This window comes from Acanthochromis polyacanthus, chromosome 19, assembly GCF_021347895.1.
Source record: "Acanthochromis polyacanthus isolate Apoly-LR-REF ecotype Palm Island chromosome 19, KAUST_Apoly_ChrSc, whole genome shotgun sequence".
In the NCBI taxonomy this organism is placed as follows: Eukaryota; Metazoa; Chordata; class Actinopteri; family Pomacentridae; genus Acanthochromis; species Acanthochromis polyacanthus.
This window is the reverse complement of record NC_067131.1, coordinates 12,819,591-12,839,291: the sequence shown is the minus strand read 5'-3', so window position 1 is coordinate 12,839,291 and position 19,701 is coordinate 12,819,591. Positions and strand designations below refer to the sequence as shown.

At 40.2% G+C, this 19,701-nt stretch overlaps 2 protein-coding genes across 2 annotated transcripts; both read left to right on the top strand.

Moving 5' to 3' along the window:
* The first annotated feature begins 1,895 nt into the window (after window positions 1-1,895).
* mylpfb (myosin light chain, phosphorylatable, fast skeletal muscle b) lies at window positions 1,896-5,653 on the top strand. Its single transcript, XM_022200420.2, has 6 exons — window positions 1,896-2,351; window positions 2,904-3,002; window positions 4,069-4,249; window positions 4,384-4,462; window positions 4,553-4,601; window positions 4,691-5,653. Exons 1-6 carry the CDS (start codon window positions 2,349-2,351, stop codon window positions 4,790-4,792), a joined length of 513 nt encoding a protein of 170 aa, XP_022056112.1. The 5' UTR covers window positions 1,896-2,348; the 3' UTR covers window positions 4,793-5,653.
* A 3,092-nt stretch (window positions 5,654-8,745) lies between these two features.
* On the top strand, window positions 8,746-18,344 carry pgap3 (post-GPI attachment to proteins phospholipase 3). Its single transcript, XM_022200421.2, has 8 exons — window positions 8,746-9,606; window positions 10,923-11,020; window positions 11,250-11,402; window positions 11,929-11,991; window positions 12,521-12,582; window positions 13,462-13,598; window positions 15,510-15,714; window positions 15,883-18,344. The coding sequence occupies exons 1-8, from the start codon at window positions 9,318-9,320 to the stop codon at window positions 15,944-15,946; spliced, it is 1,071 nt and encodes a 356-aa protein (XP_022056113.1). The 5' UTR covers window positions 8,746-9,317; the 3' UTR covers window positions 15,947-18,344.
* Window positions 18,345-19,701: the final 1,357 nt, after the last annotated feature.

Genomic DNA, 19,701 nt, shown 5'->3' with positions numbered 1-19,701 from the left:
AAACAGGAGTGGAAGTCAACACCAGACATTTGTTGGCAGCTTATTGGACTGGGCAAACACTTTAAATACAAGTTTTCACATTGATACGAAGCCCTAACAACCCATAATCAAATGTTACTGATTGATTTTTTATTTTCATGTCATGCTCAACCTTCATGGGCTTACAAGACACCAATATACCAGCATTGTAGCAATACATCCAAAACACACATTATTCTGTTGCTCAGTTCTCAAACTAAATATGCTGCCTTTTATCCCAGGCCTGGCAAGGAAATTCTGCCACGAAAACTCAAATTTAACTTGTCTTCCAACCAAAACAAATCAGCATGAACAGAGGACTTCTTACGGAAAAGTACCTCCCTTACATCTTCTTAGACAGGACAGTGGAACATAAAGTGAACCTCATTCTCAACTTCACCTAAGTTACACAGCAAGCAAAGTCTGTCCTCTGAAATAGCATTAAACCTCCCAGTCTCTAAAGCTAATGGTAATGTTTCTGAGCGTACAGTAACTGTCCTCACAGAGATCTCTGTGTTTTGCTTAAATTATACTTCAGGTTCTGTATCTGTCCTTTATAAGGCAGTAAATTTGTAGTTTTGGTTTATACCAAATATCAACAGACCATTTTTCTCTAAACTTGAGAGGCATATCACTCCTCATCTCCTGAATATCAATGTTATTACTAACTTAATGTGTCCGGTTTGTTTAAATACCAGGGAATTAAACCTTTAAGCCTCCTTTAGGTCAGACATATGCTTGGGGTGAAAAAAGGACAGGGGCAGTTGTCTGGAGGCGACGCAGGCCAAGAAGGGCAAAGTCTGTTGAATTTTAGAAGAGAGTCAAAATGGCTGATAAAGAGAATGGTGGGGGGCAGCGCAGCTATTTCCGTCTGTACAGCTGTCTTGTTTTGATGAACTTTGACTGGTCCTTCTCCCTCTGTGTCTCTCTCTCTTTTCACCTTCAAGCCCACAGCTTGAAGCATTGGTCTCTTATTCGATCACAACCATCTTTATGAAGAATTATCTGCTCTTTTCATCACTCCAAATCATTCTCTCTGATCTCACTTATCAGCAACCAGATCTTGGATCAAATAAGATCAATTAAAGAAATCCAGTTTTAAAAAAATATTCAGAAATGTTGCTCCTTTTAGAGAATTTAGGTCATATTTTGCCACTTGAAATACTAGTGAGGCCTCAGGCGAGCGCAGACACAGTATCGGCTGACGCTGGTGCTGCTTCCAATACATACCTTAGCTGTACAGTGGTGTGATTGATGGTAGCCTATGGAGCTCATATATGGTGTTTAATGGGTGGGTCACTGTCCTCCTGTTCTGAAGAAACTATACTGGGAACGTCCAGGAGGAACTCAAATTAGTGCATCTATGGCGGGAAAGCTGCTCATTTAGCCTAATCGTCAGAGATATTACCAATAATCAGAGATCAGAGACACATAGAATCTGTATAGGTTTAAATGTAATGCATGTAAACAATTTCACAGCTTGCTTTTCTGTTATTTTTTTCTTTTTCGAATCCGAATTTGTGAGTTAAATATACAGTATTTCCACACTGCACACTCCCTATTCTCAGTATTAGCGGTCTGTTTGCATTTCTCATTGATGCGTTGTCACTGTTTGTAGAGGCCTGTTAGTCGAGTGTCATTACTGGATCTGGACCAGTAACCATCAGCCAACAAGTTTCATGACTGTTTATAAACCCTGATGGCCACCACTGAGCCGGTAGTAGTACGAAACGTATCATTTAGACAGGCGATGACTTCACGATATGCTCTCTGCAAATACATGCTGGCACATCGAGCTGCTCGGGGGTATTAATTAATAGAAAGCAGTGTCCAGGTCGACTGCAGGACATCCTTCCCATCTGTGTTTGTGTGGATTATAATCACAGGTTGTGTTTTGTTCTCTCACCACGGATATAGAGGTGTCAAAAATAGCCACAACAAAGGCTCTCAATATGTCAAGAAGAAGAAAATAGAGAATGGGGGCAGTTCAGTTTGTCCCTCTGTGTGTCCTGTCCGTCCATTTGGCCATATTAGTCCACAGATTCCACCAGTCATTCCTGTGTGTTGGCATTGAAATCACCTCATTCCAAGACTCCTGTGGCCTATTTTGGAGCATCAGTAAGCTGATCTGCTCTGTCACCTCCTCGCTCCTCCCTCTTTCTCTTACTTTCCCTCAGCTCTGTTTTCCTGCCAAACCTGATGGTGCGCCTAAAGTTAGCCCCCCGTGGGCTAGTATATAAGGCCCCAAGGGTCCAATGCTTACATGTCAGTCACATCGGCTTGGCGTAGGCTTCTCTTCTTGACCACCAACAACCCCCCAAATTTGAGAGATGGTGAGTGTGGAAGAACAGACTGTAGGATCTAAGATCTTCTCTGATGAGATGAGAGCATCACTGATACATTTGCTATCTGGATTACCAGCATCCCATGAAGTGGAAACTGGGGGAGTCTTTTAAATCGAGCCTCCCAACTCTGGATTTGGACCCAGTTTAAGCTTTTGTCTGCTAGCATGAACTAAATATACATAAACTTAATCGTAAAAACTCAGTTATTTTGGGGATATTTGCTTTATGATTATGTTACTCATAGATTTTAAATAGTATTTTATCATAAATTGAATGACAGATTAAAGACGGGTGATATTTTTTAAAGGCAAAAATGATCACTGCACTCTAAAGTGTGGTTCAATTTTGCAAATTTGTGCAAGCCACCATGTAGATCCATTTACCTGTATTTATTTAGGAGACTTTAAGGAACAATAGAGATGTATGAATAGGTAAAACCAAGAATTTCGGTCCTTTTCCCACCAGATTTATCCAGAATCTGTTAGTTCAATTCATGTGCTGTGTGTTTGAGGCGTATTTTACCTTCTGTCATTTCCTCAGGCACCCAAGAAGGCCAAGAGGAGGCAGCAGCAGGGCGAGGGTGGATCCTCCAATGTGTTCTCCATGTTTGAGCAGAGCCAGATCCAGGAGTACAAGGAGGTAACATTTTTCTACATCGCATCTCACACACTTCACATGTTTTCTAGTAGACGGATCTCAGGTCCGTTGTGGTTCTCGTGTAACTGATGACTCCACGTGTGCTTTGACCTCGGAGGTAACGCGAGAAAGCTTCCGATCAGTTTAGCTGCGTGACAGTAAAAAATGTCCACATCAGCATGACAGGACGATAAATCTGAGCTTTTCTGATGACAGCAGCTACCTCTCCGCTGTGCTGGCTCAGTAATTCAGCTCTGTGACTCCACTGGAATGCAGCCCAACAGCTGGTGGACAGTAATATTAATGAAAGCCGGAAAGAGGGACTCAGAGTGGAAAGAACAAGAAAACATTTGAGATCTTAAAGTGTAGTCTACATGTAGGGAGGAATAGGGGCGACAAAATGATTTTTTTTGTCCCTCAAATAAAGCTTTTTTTTGAACATATTTAAAGTTGTAGCTTGCTTAACAAAGAAATTATTGTTGTGACTGCTGAATAATAAAACCTGGATTAATTCTGGGGTTTACTTCAGTATCCAGGCATAAATGAAGGAGAGCACTATGGCTACAGTAGCTGATCTGACCCTTTATAGACCTCAGAAGGTGAAAGAACATTGGCGACAGGGTCAGAAGATTTAGTCACAAGGCAAAAGGATGACAGCTGTAATCAATACCTTCTCCTTAAATGTCGCAAGGGGCTTGTCTCACATTCCAAAACCATTTTAACACCTTAGAAAGACAAGTGGCCGACCAGCTGCCAAGTCCCAAAAGGTTCCCAATGCCATCTTTGGTTTCACTGGTTGCTACGCCCTGCTATGTGGAAAGAGAAGCAGATAACAGCCCCACATTCACGCGTTTACGTTGGCAGGTCGTCTCACGCAAATAATTATAATTAGCAAGACTTATGATTAAGACTTGTGAGAAATGTGAGAATCTCAGTTTCCACCGTTTCAAGTAATTGTATTTTAGTTTGAGGAAGGACTTTTGAATGTCCTCTGCCTCGATCACACTCTCCAACAACACAGTTTGTTTTTTATACTCTTTGATTAATCGCTTCTTTGTGTCTCTTGCAGGCTTTCACAATCATCGACCAGAACAGAGATGGCATCATCAGCAAGGACGACCTCAGGGACGTGCTGGCCACCATGGGCCAACTGAATGTGAAGAATGAAGAGTTGGAGGCCATGGTGAAGGAGGCCAGCGGCCCCATCAACTTCACTGTCTTCCTGACCATGTTCGGCGAGAAGCTGAAGGGTGCATTGACAGATAGACTTAAACTATTCAACCCTGCCCTTTGGCTCACATCTTGTATTTTCTTTCTTTTTTATGCTTAATATAATTCCTTATTCTTTTTTAATCAAGACTAATTGGCCTTCTTTTCCTCTTAGGTGCTGATCCCGAGGACGTCATCGTGAGCGCTTTCAAGGTCCTGGACCCCGAGGGCACTGGTGCCATCAAGAAGGAATTGTAAGAGTTGTTACCTTTTCCTTATCTTCCACCGGAACATTCTAAGCTCTTTGTGGTATAGTCTTAAATCAATCTTCTTTATTTTTCCAGCCTTGAGGAGCTCCTGACCACCCAGTGCGACAGGTTCACCGCTGAGGAGGTGAGCTGATCGGTCTTCGTCTAATTCTACGACTATACCATCTTATGTTCAGGGTTTTGTAAGACATTTCTTCACTCCCTCCTCCGCAGATGAAGAACCTGTGGGCTGCCTTCCCCCCTGATGTGGCTGGCAATGTGGACTACAAGAACATCTGCTACGTCATCACACACGGAGAGGAAAAGGAAGAGTAAATCTTTCTCTCTCAAGACCTCAACCTCTGTTAAAACCAACCATCATCACACCATCTACTCAACCCCTCTCCTACAAAGCCGTAGCTTCCTTGCACACACTCGCGCCCAGGGCCGCTCTTTCCACTTGCCAGTTCAATACAAAAAAAGACTTGTCTCCTTTATCGAGAGACTCTGTAAGAGGACGGATGGCTGTGGGGGTGTTTGTGTGTGAGTACCAACAGGGGAACATGGGATTATTTTCAATAAAAATAATCTTATGACACTGAAACACTCTCTCTATCTCTGTCCCTGTCTCTTGTTCCTCTTCCTTTTCCCCATCACTCATTCTGTCCTTCTTGCGTTGAGGCCAACAGTGCATGCATCATACCTACATGTAGTATGCATATGCAGTCCAGTGTATACAGTGGTTGGTCAAAGTGTTTCTTGGGTGCTGTGGTGCATGTGTAGTCATTCGCTTGAAACAAGTGAGCAGTCTGACCCCGGCGGTCTGTTAGTCTCAACCAGACACAGAGTGCTTTATGGATCTCCCACTCTGTTTGTATAGGAGAGGAGTGCACAGTAAAAGAGTGGGTGTACTGTACTATAATAGTTTACCTGCCCCTCTCTTTTTAATCACTCTCCCATACTCTCTTATACACAGGTGTGAACGGGAAAGGTGCAGTGAAAGGAGGAACGCATGATTTTGTAGAAATCCTGTAAATAGTGAAAGAGATAGTGAAAGCTGGTGAGTGGGAGGCAGGAAATAGCAAAAAGATCTTTCTTCCTCCTTCTCGCTGCTGTTTCTCTCCTGTTGTTGTGACTGTGTCTGTGTCTCCACTGTAACGGATAAAGAAGAACAAATAAAATCCACTATCTTTCGTACGACACTGTGTCTGCTGGTTTAAGTGGGAGTGTGGGTGAGAGCAGCCCTGTAGAGCACTGACTGCACTCTGACTGGGATATGCATATGGTGAAGCATTCAATGGAGCTTTTTTTTTTTTTTTTTTTTTTTTTACAGTATTTACAGCAGTGGGTAAAAACTGGTCAGAACTGCTGACCTTTAAAGTCTATCTGTTATCTCAAAAGAAAACCATTTCTTATATAATTTCTTCAAGCAACTCATGAGCCTAAATTTGCAGGACAGAGGTACAAGATAATGGAAACATCCAAAATAACTACAATAACACAAACCTATTAAGGAGAAGTGCTACACTCTAAATTCAGATCAACTGCAGTCTTTGCATTACTGCCTTTCAGGCCCTTAACTGGCGACTACTGAGCCAAAAATAAATGTGACAACATATAAATCAATCAAATCTAATATTTGTGATTGAAAGATTAAGATGCATGGTTTCACTCAGTTGTCAATGTTGGGCCTGTTTTGTTTAAGGTTGTTTTGAGTGGCGTCTTTTAGTGCATTCATGGAATACATAATCTGCATATACATGAACCACAATGCTAGTTAGCCACCAAGCTTTATTTAAGCTAATATGAGTTTTAGGGTCGCTGGATTAAATTCTTCAGACACATCTTCTGTTAAAGTAAACTGACCAGAGCCTGTCATTTAGTTTAAGCTTTCACTGATCCTCTCTGGGTTACACTGTCTGGGTGCCAAAGTGTGACAGCAAGCTAACTTCATGTAGCTAACTTTGGTTAATGGCTAAGTACTTGAAAGACCTCAACTGCATTTTGTATTTTCTGCTATTTAATTCGATTCAGTTTTATTCATATAGTGAGATGTCATCTCACAGCACTATTTAACTTTCTGGAAAGCAAACCACACCAGCAGGGTTGAAAGCTATGTTATTATAGATGTTTTTAAACGGCCAAAATTACTTCATTTATCCATCATTTTAACTATTCATGCATAATGTGCCATTACATGAGGAAAAATACTCAAATCTTGTCTTATAACCATGACATTCATCAAACTCACTTCAGTCTATATATCTTGTTTAAAAATATGCCAAAATAAAATGAATGCACAAACAAGATTCTGTAAAAGACAAAAAATTCTGAGCTTTTCGGTGCAAATATGAAGCCATTAGTGGGTCAAATGCAACTAAGAGTCACATGACAAAAATTCAGGCGAGTTTTCGGTTTAACTGGAGGCTGTATTTACACTGATAGGTGATAAAAATGGAGACAAATTAAAATGCAAGAGGTTAAATATCTACTGTATGAATGCTCCTTTTCCCCTCATTCTGTCAACACCTGTGGACACTTAAAAAAATGTTGTATCCTCTACTTCTAACCATGGCTAGACATTTCCATGGAGGCGCAGAGCTTTACATTGATCAGCCACAATATTTTGACCACTGACAGGTGAAGTGAGTAACATCAATCATCTTGTTATAATGCAACGTTCTGCTGGGAAACCTTGAGTCCTGACATTCATGTGGATGTTTGACATGTACCACCCACCTAAGCATTGCAGGTCAAGCAACCCTCCATGACAACAGAGAGTCCTTGATGCCAGTTGCCACCCTCAGCAGAACAATGCACCCCGACACACTGCAAAAATTGTTCAGTAGTGGCAAGCAGTGGGAGCACGACCGAGTTAAGGTGTTCATTCGGGTTCCACACTCCCCAGATCCAGATGTTATTGAGCATCTTTGGGATGTGCCAGGATAAACCTGATAGATCCCACCTTGTAACCCACAGGACCCACTGAATTTACCGCAACCCTCCCGGTTTCACAAGACATTCCTTGAAGTCCTGTGTTTCTGCCCCACTGGGTCAGAGGAGTTTTAGCTGCATAAAGGGGACCAACACAATGCTAGGCAGGTGGTCATAATGTTGGGTGTATATTGCACAGAAAAATCAGCCCACAGTGAGCAAAAATGTGAGAAGCAAAAAAGAAAAAAAAATGGCCAGGCTCTGCTCAGGGTTCATAGGATTAAAAAGAGACAGCGTGCTGCACTGAGTGGATGGGAACACTGGAATTCAGAACTTACCTTATTGTGACTTTGTGTTATTGTCATATTCTTTGAATGTTCTTCATGTGGAATTTGTGCTTTTGGTCCATTGTGGACTATTGTGGCTTTTACTTAACAGAGGTATGATCCATGATGCAGGCTCTGACATTTATTTGTTTTTCCTCCAGATTGCACAGTAAAGTTAAATCACATCTGAGTTGAAAACTGGTGTCTGCTGACAGTGATAGATGATGATCACCTACATTATTCAAATGAGTAGAAATGTGTCAAATACAATAGACCATTGTCCTTTTACTTCTAGCGTGAAGGGCGTTCGGCATGTTCAGCTTTGCCACAGCTGACATCTCTCTGAAGTGTGAACTAGAAGGTGCTATCATCTGCACATGTGCCATCAAAGTACTTTCCCTTGTTCTTGAGATTCCTGGCGCTGTTGCATAACCTTTGGACATGTTTCAGATACAAAGAACTCATTTTACTCTCACATAATGTTTTATAACATCTAAAAAAAAAAAACATAATTATCTTACAGACATTTACTGTTGTTTAACAGACAATTATGTACAGCATGCCAATAAACTTTGAAATAATTAGTTTACAGATATTTAATCATTTTTACAGTTTTAGAATGCCACAGTATTCCGTGATTTTAAGCACATTTTCCTTGCAGCCATATTTTCTTTCTTTTTTTAAATTGATTATTTTTCAGTGTAGAGTTGTTTTTACTCTGGTTTTAACTCTGAGTGATAAACATTTATTACCCTCTAGTTTTAATTGAATATGCAAGAAAGTCCCCCGTTTATTTTGTAAAAACATTCAATCCGAGGAAACTTTCACCACCAGAGGAGGGCAGATCATCATCAGTGTTAAAAATAAATAAATAAATAAAAATCTTCAAACAAAGATCAAAACAACATTCAAGTCATCAAACAAAAGGAAAACAAAAGAATGGGACGTAAAACACTGTAGCAGTAGTGATATTCAACTAACCTCGGTAATTTAATAAATACAAATACCGAATAATTTAATAATTAATGAAATTCCGTTATTAATGAAATGACAATAAAGCATATTCTATTCTACTCTATTCTAAATAATAAGTTTTAATATTTTTTGATGTTCTTGACATTTAATTTCCGGCTCCTAAACTTGCTCACAAGCCCATAAAACGACGTTTAGCAACGAAAAAAATTATAAAATGATACAAAATTTCCAAATCAGTAACTCAATGGATCACGTGACTCAGTGACGTTTCAATTCCAAACAGATGTAAGACGAACTGTAACAAATCCTTCTGCCTTCAAAATTAAAGCTGGCAGCATCACTTTAAAATACTCAGACTGTATCTAACAAGTAAGGCAGCAAACAAAGAGTGCATTATTTTCCCCAGCAATGTAATATGGACAAATTGAACTATTAGCTGTCTGTAGCTTCATAACTCGATGTTTTGTCGCTGAAAATAAACACAGACGTTGTTTTATTATGGAGATGGCAACAGGAAGCGCAGTGTGACAGTGGACGGTGACCAGCGGCAGCAGAGCACTGGACTCTCTGACTGTAAACACTTCAGGCCCGGTTTGTCGCCACAAACCCGGGATGGCCCTGTGCTGATGCGGACCGTAGGCTTAGTGCCGCTGTCGTCCCGCCGTGCCTTCGTGAGTCCTGACGGGCAGAGAGCCGCCGTCATGGCCGCAGCGTCGCCCCGCTGCACATCTGTCAGACTCCCCGCTCTGACCGCTGTGGTCCTGCTCCTCATGTCGGCGACCACCGTGCAGTCCTCTCAAGGCGACAAGGAGCCGGTTTACCGAGACTGTGTGAAGCAGTGTGTCCGGACTAACTGCACCGGGGCTCGGCTGCGCGGCTTCCAGTCCGCCCAACCGCAGTACATGGCGCTGACAGGTGAGTTGTTCTCTGCCATGTAACTTAAGCTAACTTAGCCCGCTAGGTAGACGCTTCTCAACACTTACACTCACTGTGCTGTAAATATGATATTTTAGCATTCGCAAAAAATTGCCCTTGCTCCTTTATAAACATCCTCTGTGTGTACAGTCCTCCATGCAGCAGCTTTCTGCTGATTCCTCTGCGTGTCATGGCTGCTATGTGACTTTTTATCCGATATATTCTCTCATCTCTGACGTTTCTGGAAACATGTACAACCGTTTCACAACCCAAACTACCAGTTTAACAGGCCGAGCAGGGTGTCACCCACTCCTATTGTAAAACCACCTTTGCCCCATTATTAACATTTGTATAGTGTGGCCATGGTGAGATTTAAACATACAACAAGTTGGCATCTAATCAACTTGCAAAGAGGATCAGAATAAAGGCCTCTTTATCTACAGCTATAAATACTGAGAAGACAGTCTTAGAGCTGCTACTGACTATTGTTGTCATTATTAATTTATTTGGATAAAAGAGCCCTAGTGATACATCTTTGATTGTCTGATTTTGTTTAACTAGCATTAAAAAAAGTCTTGCTTTTTTAAAAATGCAATTAACTTTTTACTCTTCTTTATAAAACAGAGAAAAGCAGCAGTTCCTCACATTGCAGACAGCAAGCAGAGGATGTTTTAGTCTATAACCATTTCAGCCTTGTGTTTATTATGCATGTGGAAATGTGTAACATAAATATAATGACGCTAAATAATCAGAAGGTTAAAAATCTATAAGTAAGGTCCATGCATGAACTGTTCTAGACAGCTTTGATAGGGGTGTTTTGTGAAACTGCTCAGAAGACATATTGCACAATGAGCACAGATTGTATGATTTGATGCAAACATAACATGCAGCTCCTGAACATGAGGGGACAGTCAGACCATTATGATACATTTTTGGGCCTGTGATGCACAGTGTGCTGGATATGATTTAAGATAATGCATTCTGTGACAATTTTAGTTGCCCTTGAAACCAGCTTTGTATGTTGTACTCTCTGCACAGTATTCAATAAACAAACGAGGGGAAAAGATCAGGGACTCAGTCGTTTATTTTCTTCCTCTCAAGTGCATTAAGATATTTTAGAATACTTTGGTGAATGTCATAGACAAATACAATTTTCCACCACAGTGATTTTTTTTTTTTGCTTAAAAACTACTGCAACAGTTGTGTTTTTTTTTAAGCAGAATTGATGAGTAGCCGTTCTCTTTATGGCTAATAATAGAAATTTACTGACTTTTTTCACTGTTGATTGCCTTCTGCTCCTTCGTCTTTGTTTCCAGGTTGGACCTGCCGTGATGACTGTCGCTATCAGTGCATGTGGACCACTGTGGGCCTTTACCAGGCTGAGGGGTACAGCGTCCCACAGTTCCATGGCAAGGTCTGTTCTAACAAAGGCCAAAATGTGCATCACACCAAAGTTAGAGAAAAAATTACCACTAACCCTGTCTTAACTTATATAGTAATCGTAACATACTGTATTCTGCTGTTACATATAGTTTTGAAATAATAAACTTTAGATTTATGACTTTCTTTGCTTCAATTTTGTTTTATTTGAACTACTTTGAGTTAAACCTGAAATTACAAACGATGTCTTTTATTTCTCCCAGTGGCCATTTGCGCGTTTCCTGTGTTTCGAGGAGCCGGCTTCTGCGCTGGCCTCTCTGCTAAATGGCCTGGCTTGCCTTCTCATGCTGTTGCGCTATCGGAGCACGGTGCCACGCCAGAGCCCCATGTACCACACCATCAACGCCTTCTCTCTGGTGAGTAGCCCTCTGCGTCTGGGGGATCTGGAGAAAATCAATCAATTAATCAAAATTTATTTATATAGCCCGTTGCAACAGGGTGACCAAAGAGCTTCAAAACGACACTGTAACTTAACATAGAGACAGCACTAAAATATAGATCTAAAAGAAATCAAAGTAATAAAGTGTCACTGGGCTGCTTGGTGTTAAAAGCCATTTTGAACAGGAAGGTTTTGAACTTTGATTTAAAAAGGCCTGAATCAGTGATGGTGCTCAAATGAGGGGGAACTTGTTCCAGAGCCTGGGTGCAGCTGCAGAGAACGTCCAGTCACCCCAGTGTTTATTCAGACCTCGGTACTTCAAGCAGCTGATTGGATGACCTCAGAGCTCTTTTTTGGTCCCATAAAGTTAAAAATTCGGATAAATAAAAATAGCAAGATGAATGAATAATCCAGTTTTATGGTGTCTGCTGTGAGGTTACACAAAATATATGACAAAGCTTAACATGCATGTTTAACAGCAGCCTGTATTTGTGTTTGTTTAGGTTTCTCTCAATGCCTGGTTGTGGTCCACAGTGTTTCACACCCGGGACACCTATCTCACTGAGGTAAGGATTCATAAATGCCTAGATGCTTATAATACGACATTTTTTATCCACTTGACTAAAAAATAACAATAACAGCAAAAAGAGCCATTGGCTGAACAAGTTTTTCTGACTAATGTAATTAAACTGAGTAATCGTTCACCTTTCATTCCCATTTTGGTCCAATTACTCCTGATACAGTCTCAGCTTATTAGCTGATAGCGGCTGTTTATACAGCTAGTTGGCTAAATAGACAGATCAGCAGTCTGAAAAAAAGAGCTGATTTAGCGTTGATTAAAGAAAAATACCACCTCATGTAGCTTTGTTTTATGGGAGACCCATTAAAATACCTTTTCAACTGCCCGACCACCTAATGAGATGAGGGTTCTGCTGTTTTCTTTGCTAAGGAGCTTAGTAAATCAGTAACATCCTAATGCAATTAGTGACAAAAGGAGGGTGCAGTGTGTCTTTAAAGACACGCACAAATCCCTTTGTTGATCTTATTGTTGGATTGTGTGGCTAGTAAAGGTTTTTAAATCTCCTTCTCTTTCAGAAAATGGACTATTTCTGTGCGACAGCAGTCATTCTTTACTCAATCTACCTGTGTTGTGTCAGGTAAGCTCTAAAGCAGGTATTCCATGTGAGCTATGAATGATGTCAGAGATCTAAAATCATACTCAAAGCTAGGGGTCACTGACTGTCGGTATGTGTCTGCTATTTCAGGGATAAAAAATACATTTTTACAATATAAATGAGGAAATTTCAGCAGTAGTGATTCAAGCAATCTGAAAACCTTAACCCTGTAAAACTCACTGTTGCAAAAGTACATCTGTTTTATTTTTTATTATATATATATATATATATATATATATATATATATATTTGCTTTTTTTCTGTATTTGGGTTTACAGGGTTACGTTGATTATGTATAAATAAATAGGTTGTTTCTAGTAATATTTTTACAGAATTTAACAAGAAATGTGCAAATGTGACATGTCTCAGGCATGAACACTGGATCTGAATGAAATGAGACAAAGAACACTGAAAAATAACAACAAAAAACAACTTTTTAATTTGAATATACATTAAAAAAAATAGGTTGTTTACACTAATCACTACGTAGTTTTTGAACAATGTGCAAATGTGTGGCATCTCAGGGTTGAAAACATTCAAAAATTACGTCCTTAAAGGAAAAATTAAAAAAAAAAATATCTTAAGTTAATTTTACATAAAAGATTGATTGTTTCTACTAATATTTCTTCTTAATTTAAAAAGAAAAGTGCAAGTCTGATGTATCTCAGACCCAAACACGCTGAAATATGAAGTCACATTTGGACAGTTCTTATTAAATTACGTTGAAATATTCATCAAACAATATTTATTTATGTAAAATCGACTCAAGAAAAAAATCTGCTTGGGCTCTCGACTTGTAGAATTGTCTGCTCTAACCGTTCCTGTTATGCCGTTCTGTCTGCTCTCTGTGTCCCCCATCAGGACTTTGGGTCTGAGGCGACCTGGGGTGTCCAGCATGGTGGGAGTCCTGCTCATCTTGGCCTTTACCTCGCACGTGTCATACTTGACCTTTGTCAGTTTTGACTACGGCTACAACATGGCTGCCAATGCCACCATCGGTACAGTAAACGCTCAGCAGTCGCATTTAAGCTCTTGGGTATAATGGCTGACTTGTGAGGAGGCGTGAAGCTTTTTGACAGCGCTCCACTCTGTGATCTAGCTTTCATTTTACTATTTTATGTGGAACAGTTTGTCTAGTTTCATACACAGGGCTGCTGTGCACCATTTTAAAGATCTGCAAGTGGTGAGATGAGTCAGTCTGCACAGAAATCTACACTTTGATCAAGGACAAGTGGAATATTTTAATAGAAAGCACACGTTGCTTTAGTTCTCACAATAGCAGCCTCTTAATAGCTTTTATGTAAAGCAAATAGGCACTACATGTACTCCACAGTTTGATTTTTTTAACCCTCTGAGCTTAAAGCATTTTCTGGGCATTCTGTGCTCCTGTCACACTTTTATTCACCGTAGACTAATGTTTCACTGCAATGTATCTGTGCTGTATGACACAGTTATAGCACAACCATAGCTAGAAGTAGAGAGAACTCATAAAGGTAGTTTGTATGGTATGACAAAGCTGTAGCAAATCATTATTAAAGGAGCAAAAGTTTATTCGATTATACATGGTAAAAAAAAGAAAAAATGGCGACTCTACATAGTAGGGACATTGCACTACTTACATTTTTAATTTACTTATATACTTGGCTCCTGTCCGTAAGCACAGCCTGCAGTTCATTCCAGTTTTCAGCCTTTATTTTTTGTCACATAGCTGTTCATCACAGCAGCATCACTAATGGCTTCACTGAGGCGCAAATAATTTTTATTTGTGCTTACCAGATCTGCTTAGAGCAGAATTCTTATCTTTAACCCTTTTAAAATCTTTTGCCGTCATATACTTTTATGTAAACAAGGTCTGTTTGGTCCTAAATTCTAAGATGAAGGGAACAATTTGTGGTAATGGGTTAGACTGAAGTAAGACTAAAGGCGTGAAACAGATTCGATTGACCATTTATACTTTACACTTTCAATAATAGTCAAACCAGGTGGGGTCATTTTAACCCCCCATTACAAAAGGTGTGTGGCAACAGGGAGGACATTACGAGGGTTAAATTTCAACATGAGACATGTAAAATGAAGGGATTCCGATGAAGTTTTCACCCTAGATTGACCATTAGTTAAGTTTTTATAGATTCTGGCTCTGATAAATGGCTTAATGTTGCAGTTTTTTTTTTAAATACACATTTCAAACCAGCTGATCAGTTTCAGAGTTTATAAGATTAATACTTAAGTTACAATCACTGTTTGTTTTTTTTCCAGTACTGAACTTACAGGTTCTTCAAACTTCATTTAGAACAGCTTACCAGGCTTTGCAAAAGTTCTGTTACACGGTTTCATGATCTTTAGAGACGTTTACATGTCGGAGTGAAAAATTCCATTGAATAAACTGAAAGTTCTACCTTATAGGCAGGTGTCCTTAATACAGTTTTTTTTCTCCGGTGAAGTTGTATCAAGATGGAAGTCAAAAGAGTTGAGATATCTGCTCTCCTTCATGCTGAACATCAGCCGGATGACCGTCCACAGAGTCGTGGAGAGGCTAAAGAATGGTGAAGATCTTTCAGGTCTTCACCATTCTTGAAAGATCACTGAAAGATCTTCACCATTCTTGAGCCTCTCCGCGACTCTGTGGACGGTCATCCGGCTGATGTTCAGCTGCTTGGCTCTGTCAGACTTGTTATGGCCAGCATGAAGGAGAGCAGATATCTCGACTCTTTTGACTTCCATCTTGATACAACTTCACCGGAGAAAAAAATTGTATTAAGGACACCTGCCTATAAGGTAGAACTTTCAGTTTATTTAATGGAATTTTTCACTCCGACATGTAAACGTCTCTAAAGATCATGAAACCGTGTAACAGAACTTTTGCAAAGCCCGGTACATACTAAAATATTCTTCTTTTTGTTTTTTCAAAGGCATGGTGAACCTCCTGTGGTGGCTGTGTTGGTGCTGGCAGAACCGGAGGACTCTGCCCTACTGGTGGAAGTGTGGCCTGGTGGTGCTGCTGCTTCACGGTCTGGCCCTGCTGGAGCTGCTGGACTTCCCTCCGCTGCTCTGGGTCTTAGATGCTCACGCTGTTTGGCACCTCAGCACCATCCCAGTGCACTTCCTTTTCTACAGGTGTGTCCTACCGTTGCGTCAGGGCCGAGTACGAGCATTTCAGGCAGCATCTCAAAGAAAGAAAGATTATATTTTGCCACAAAATGTTAACAAAATCAGGAGAAATGTTATGGCTACATGTGCAGACATAAATACCAGATGGTGAATGACCCTCACTTTGTTCTCCAGTTTCCTGATAGACGACAGCCTCTACTTACTAAACACAGAGAAGATGGGTGTGAAAGTGGAGTAGCAGGAGCTCATCGCCTCTTCACCAAGCCTACACCTGTGCACCTCTCCGATCAGGGCAGCCGGACACCCGACCACGGAAGTAGCTCAGCCTCCCAGATGACATGCATGACACACCACTATGACTTTCATCAGAGTAGACTTTGTTTACATTTTTCTTTTTTTTTTTTTAATTTTGTTGTATTTATTTGGGGGGATAATTTCTCTCTTTAAAAAAAAATAATGTCATGGTTGATGCTTGCTCTACTCAGCCTCGTACTGACTCACATGTGTGCTACCGTTCTGTTGCTGTTCATCACAACCGCAAGGCAAAATGAAGGAACAAAAGTTTCGCTTTCCACCCAGCTTTTGACTTCCAGCTGTGATCAGAGTCGTGTCCTGTTCCTCGAGGCTCGTACGCATCTGAAATTGACTCCCCGAAACCCGTAATTTGACTTTTCTCACCAGCCTCATGGACGTCCAACAAGGCTTAGCTGCGCACGAATAGCACTTTGCCGCGGCTGACAATAGATGGCACCAAATCCTCGGCCAGGCCGTCGTAACTCTACCCGGTGTGGTTCAACATGTGTCATCTGTGCCAAAAGTGGACTGGCAGACACAGAGAGGTGCCCCCTGTGAAGAGGCCTGCCAGCTGATTGTTCTAGAGAGAAAGGGGGAAGGGGGGTTTATGCTGGAGGCCATTCTAGCTGACTGGGTTTTTTTTTTTCTCTTTTCTCACCATCACACCTTTACTTTTTGTGCCTCTCGTTTCCACTGCTGCTTTTGTCTGTGATTCTTCGTTATCATTCTGTTTGCTTTTATTTTCATTTCAATCATCTGCCTTAGTTGTTTTTAATAATTTGTCGTTGACCAATTTTGTGCATTAATCTGACTTTGGTTACTTGATTTTGAATTTTGGTAGGAAATGCCTGATGATCATACGGTTGGAAATGTTATTTTTAATCACCTGGATTGCCTTTTAGTGTGAGGAATGAATGCGGTAGGGAGGATAAGCAATGCAACAAGAAGATGCAGCAGTCAGGGTGTCTTTTGTTTTGGTTTTTTACATCAAGTTTCTAATGAATTTTGCGGTTAGATTAGGGGGTGTGAGTGAGTGAGTGTGTGTGTTCTGGTGTTAGTTTTCTGCACATTATTTTCAATTTGGTTGCATTTCTTGCTGCAGTATTCCCCAAAATCACACACACACACACTACACCAGCTGCTTTAAAGAAAACCGCTCCATCATGTAAATTATTCATTTCCCTCCATGTCGGCCTTTCACACCACATGAGCTTGTTTTTAATTATTTTGTATCAAATCGTTATTATTTTTTGTCTCCCTCTCATAGTCAACACCAGTTCATTCCGTGCATGTCTTCATCCCTCAGAGCTTCCCTTCCATATGTGCACTTTACGAGTGTGTGTACATTTACGTGCGTTTTTTTTTGTGTGTGTTTGAAATTCTGCCCATGCCTTTGTACTTCGGTGTGAGAATGTGAACAATGACCAGTATCTGTGTGTACACGTTGCCTTGACTCGACATTGTGTTTTTTGTTGTTTTTTTTGCCATCACAAACTGAATCACTGTGGCTGAGAGAGGGCGCTGGAATGTGCTCGATCCTTCTGTAAAAGATGTGAGAGAGAGTGCGTGCATATATACATATATATATATATATGTTGGGGGTTTGCTGCGAGACTGACTGTGTGTGAGATGATGGGTAAATTTAGCTTTGCTGACAGCCTATGATGGGGGTGGGGGAAGACAGAGGATGGAAGACATGGAGGTCATAGGTTTGGGTGGCAGAGAGATCCCTGAACTCATGGCAGAGATATTGGGATTGTCAATTTAAAAACACTATATATATATATATATATATGTATATATATGTATATATATATATATACATATAATATATTAATTGTTATTGAACAAAATAGTTTGTATTCTCAGATGTAGTAATGTTTAATAAGCACTGACATTCCTGACACGGTGTATTGGCCCTATTCAGACAATACACACACACTTCTAAGTGGATAAAACAATAACTGATCATTTGAAAAACTCTCCAACAGCATTTATCATTGTGGATTCAAATCCAAAAGCCCCACGTATTGTCCACCGATTAGAAAATCACTTCACTGGTATCTGTCTCAGTTGTAATAGGTTGAAGATTACCTACAGGATTAGCATAAGACAATGTCCAGTTTTTGCTCTGTAAATCACTCCAGTGTTCATTTCCTTCTTCCTGCCAGTAACCTCATCCCTCTTATTCCGTCACCCATCTGCTGCCCCCTGCCTGCTGCCCTGTGCACCGTCACCTCTCCTACCGAGTGCACTGTCCTCCTCTTCACCATCTAATATCTGACCAAAAAAAAAAATCTTCAGAAACGGAATAAATAAAAGTGTTCTTTGTTGATAAGGAACTGAGCTCTGATGTGTCTTTTTTTCCTTATACACGAGTCGAGTTTTTGTCCTGTAAATGGGAGATTCTCTTCTTCTGCAAGTTATTGTTATACAAACTGTCTTGCTCATTGACTCAAGAGGACAAGACAAGAGAGATATTGTCCAAACTGTTGCACAACGGCAGGCTTAAGCATGTCAGATGTTGTAGATGTACCTCTGGAGATGACCTCCATGGAGGACCACTGAAAAATGCGACAAGGTTCCAGGAACTTTTCTGTTCGGCAACAGCAGCTGAGTTCATACAACAACCAACTTCACATTCTCTGGAAAACATTATCCAAATAAACTTTTAATTGCAGAATGATGTGACAATAAGCATTTCAAGCTCTTGTAATGCATTTTTTCTGTACTGCACTAATTTAGTGCATTTAAAAGCAGCGATCAATACTGAGACTTTGTGTAAATGAACACAGCATAGGTCAGTAAATGCACTTTGGACAAATGGAAGCACTATTTCAGACTCCTACTTGATTGAAAAAACTGTAGCATTAGCTACTAGCTAATTGTCCTGATGTTTTGTGGACTTTACTGTTGTAGTTTGTGGATCTAGTTTTAGCTACTCTATCCAGAGTTTAGTCCAGATGATTCTTGGGGTAGGAAGGGGAAAAATACATAAAATTCATGAAATCAGTGTATTGTTTGAATATATATCTTTCTTTTTGTGAAATGTACCTCTCAAAAAACCCTTCATAAATGATTTCAGTGAAACCATCTTAGAACTTTGAATAGGCAATGTCATTTCAAACAGAGCGACTTAAGAAGAGGCAAATTTAGTGAAGTAACAAAATAGTCTTTGCATACTACTAAATTTTACTGAATTGTTAATTACAAGCATAAGATAGCTTTATATGTATAGTAGGGGAGAGAAAATGTGAATGATAAAACTCAGCTTTAAATAAAAATGGGTGAGATCATAAAGTTTATATGGGGAAGAATATAGAAAGGATGGAAAGATAAAACCCCAACTAACATTCAATCTGCTAACAGGTGTCCTTGTAAAGTTACAACATGAATAAAAAATATGTAAAGCATTAAAAAGCAACAACAAGGCATTAAAAGAAGACAACGAAACATGAGGAAAGACATAAAATATTATACAAGTACCTGTTTGTGCAAGTGGGTTTTGTGAGGAAAAAGTGTTAAAGGTTTATAAATTTGAGCAGAGCCAGAAGAGATAGAGGTTTAAAAGTAACCAGGAGAATCCTAAACTGAATTCTGTTGTGAACAGGGAGCCAGTTTTATTGGGCCAGAAAGTGTTCTCTGTGCCTCGTGTTTCTGAGCAGCCTCGCTTGAATAACAAGTACAAACACTTCTAAG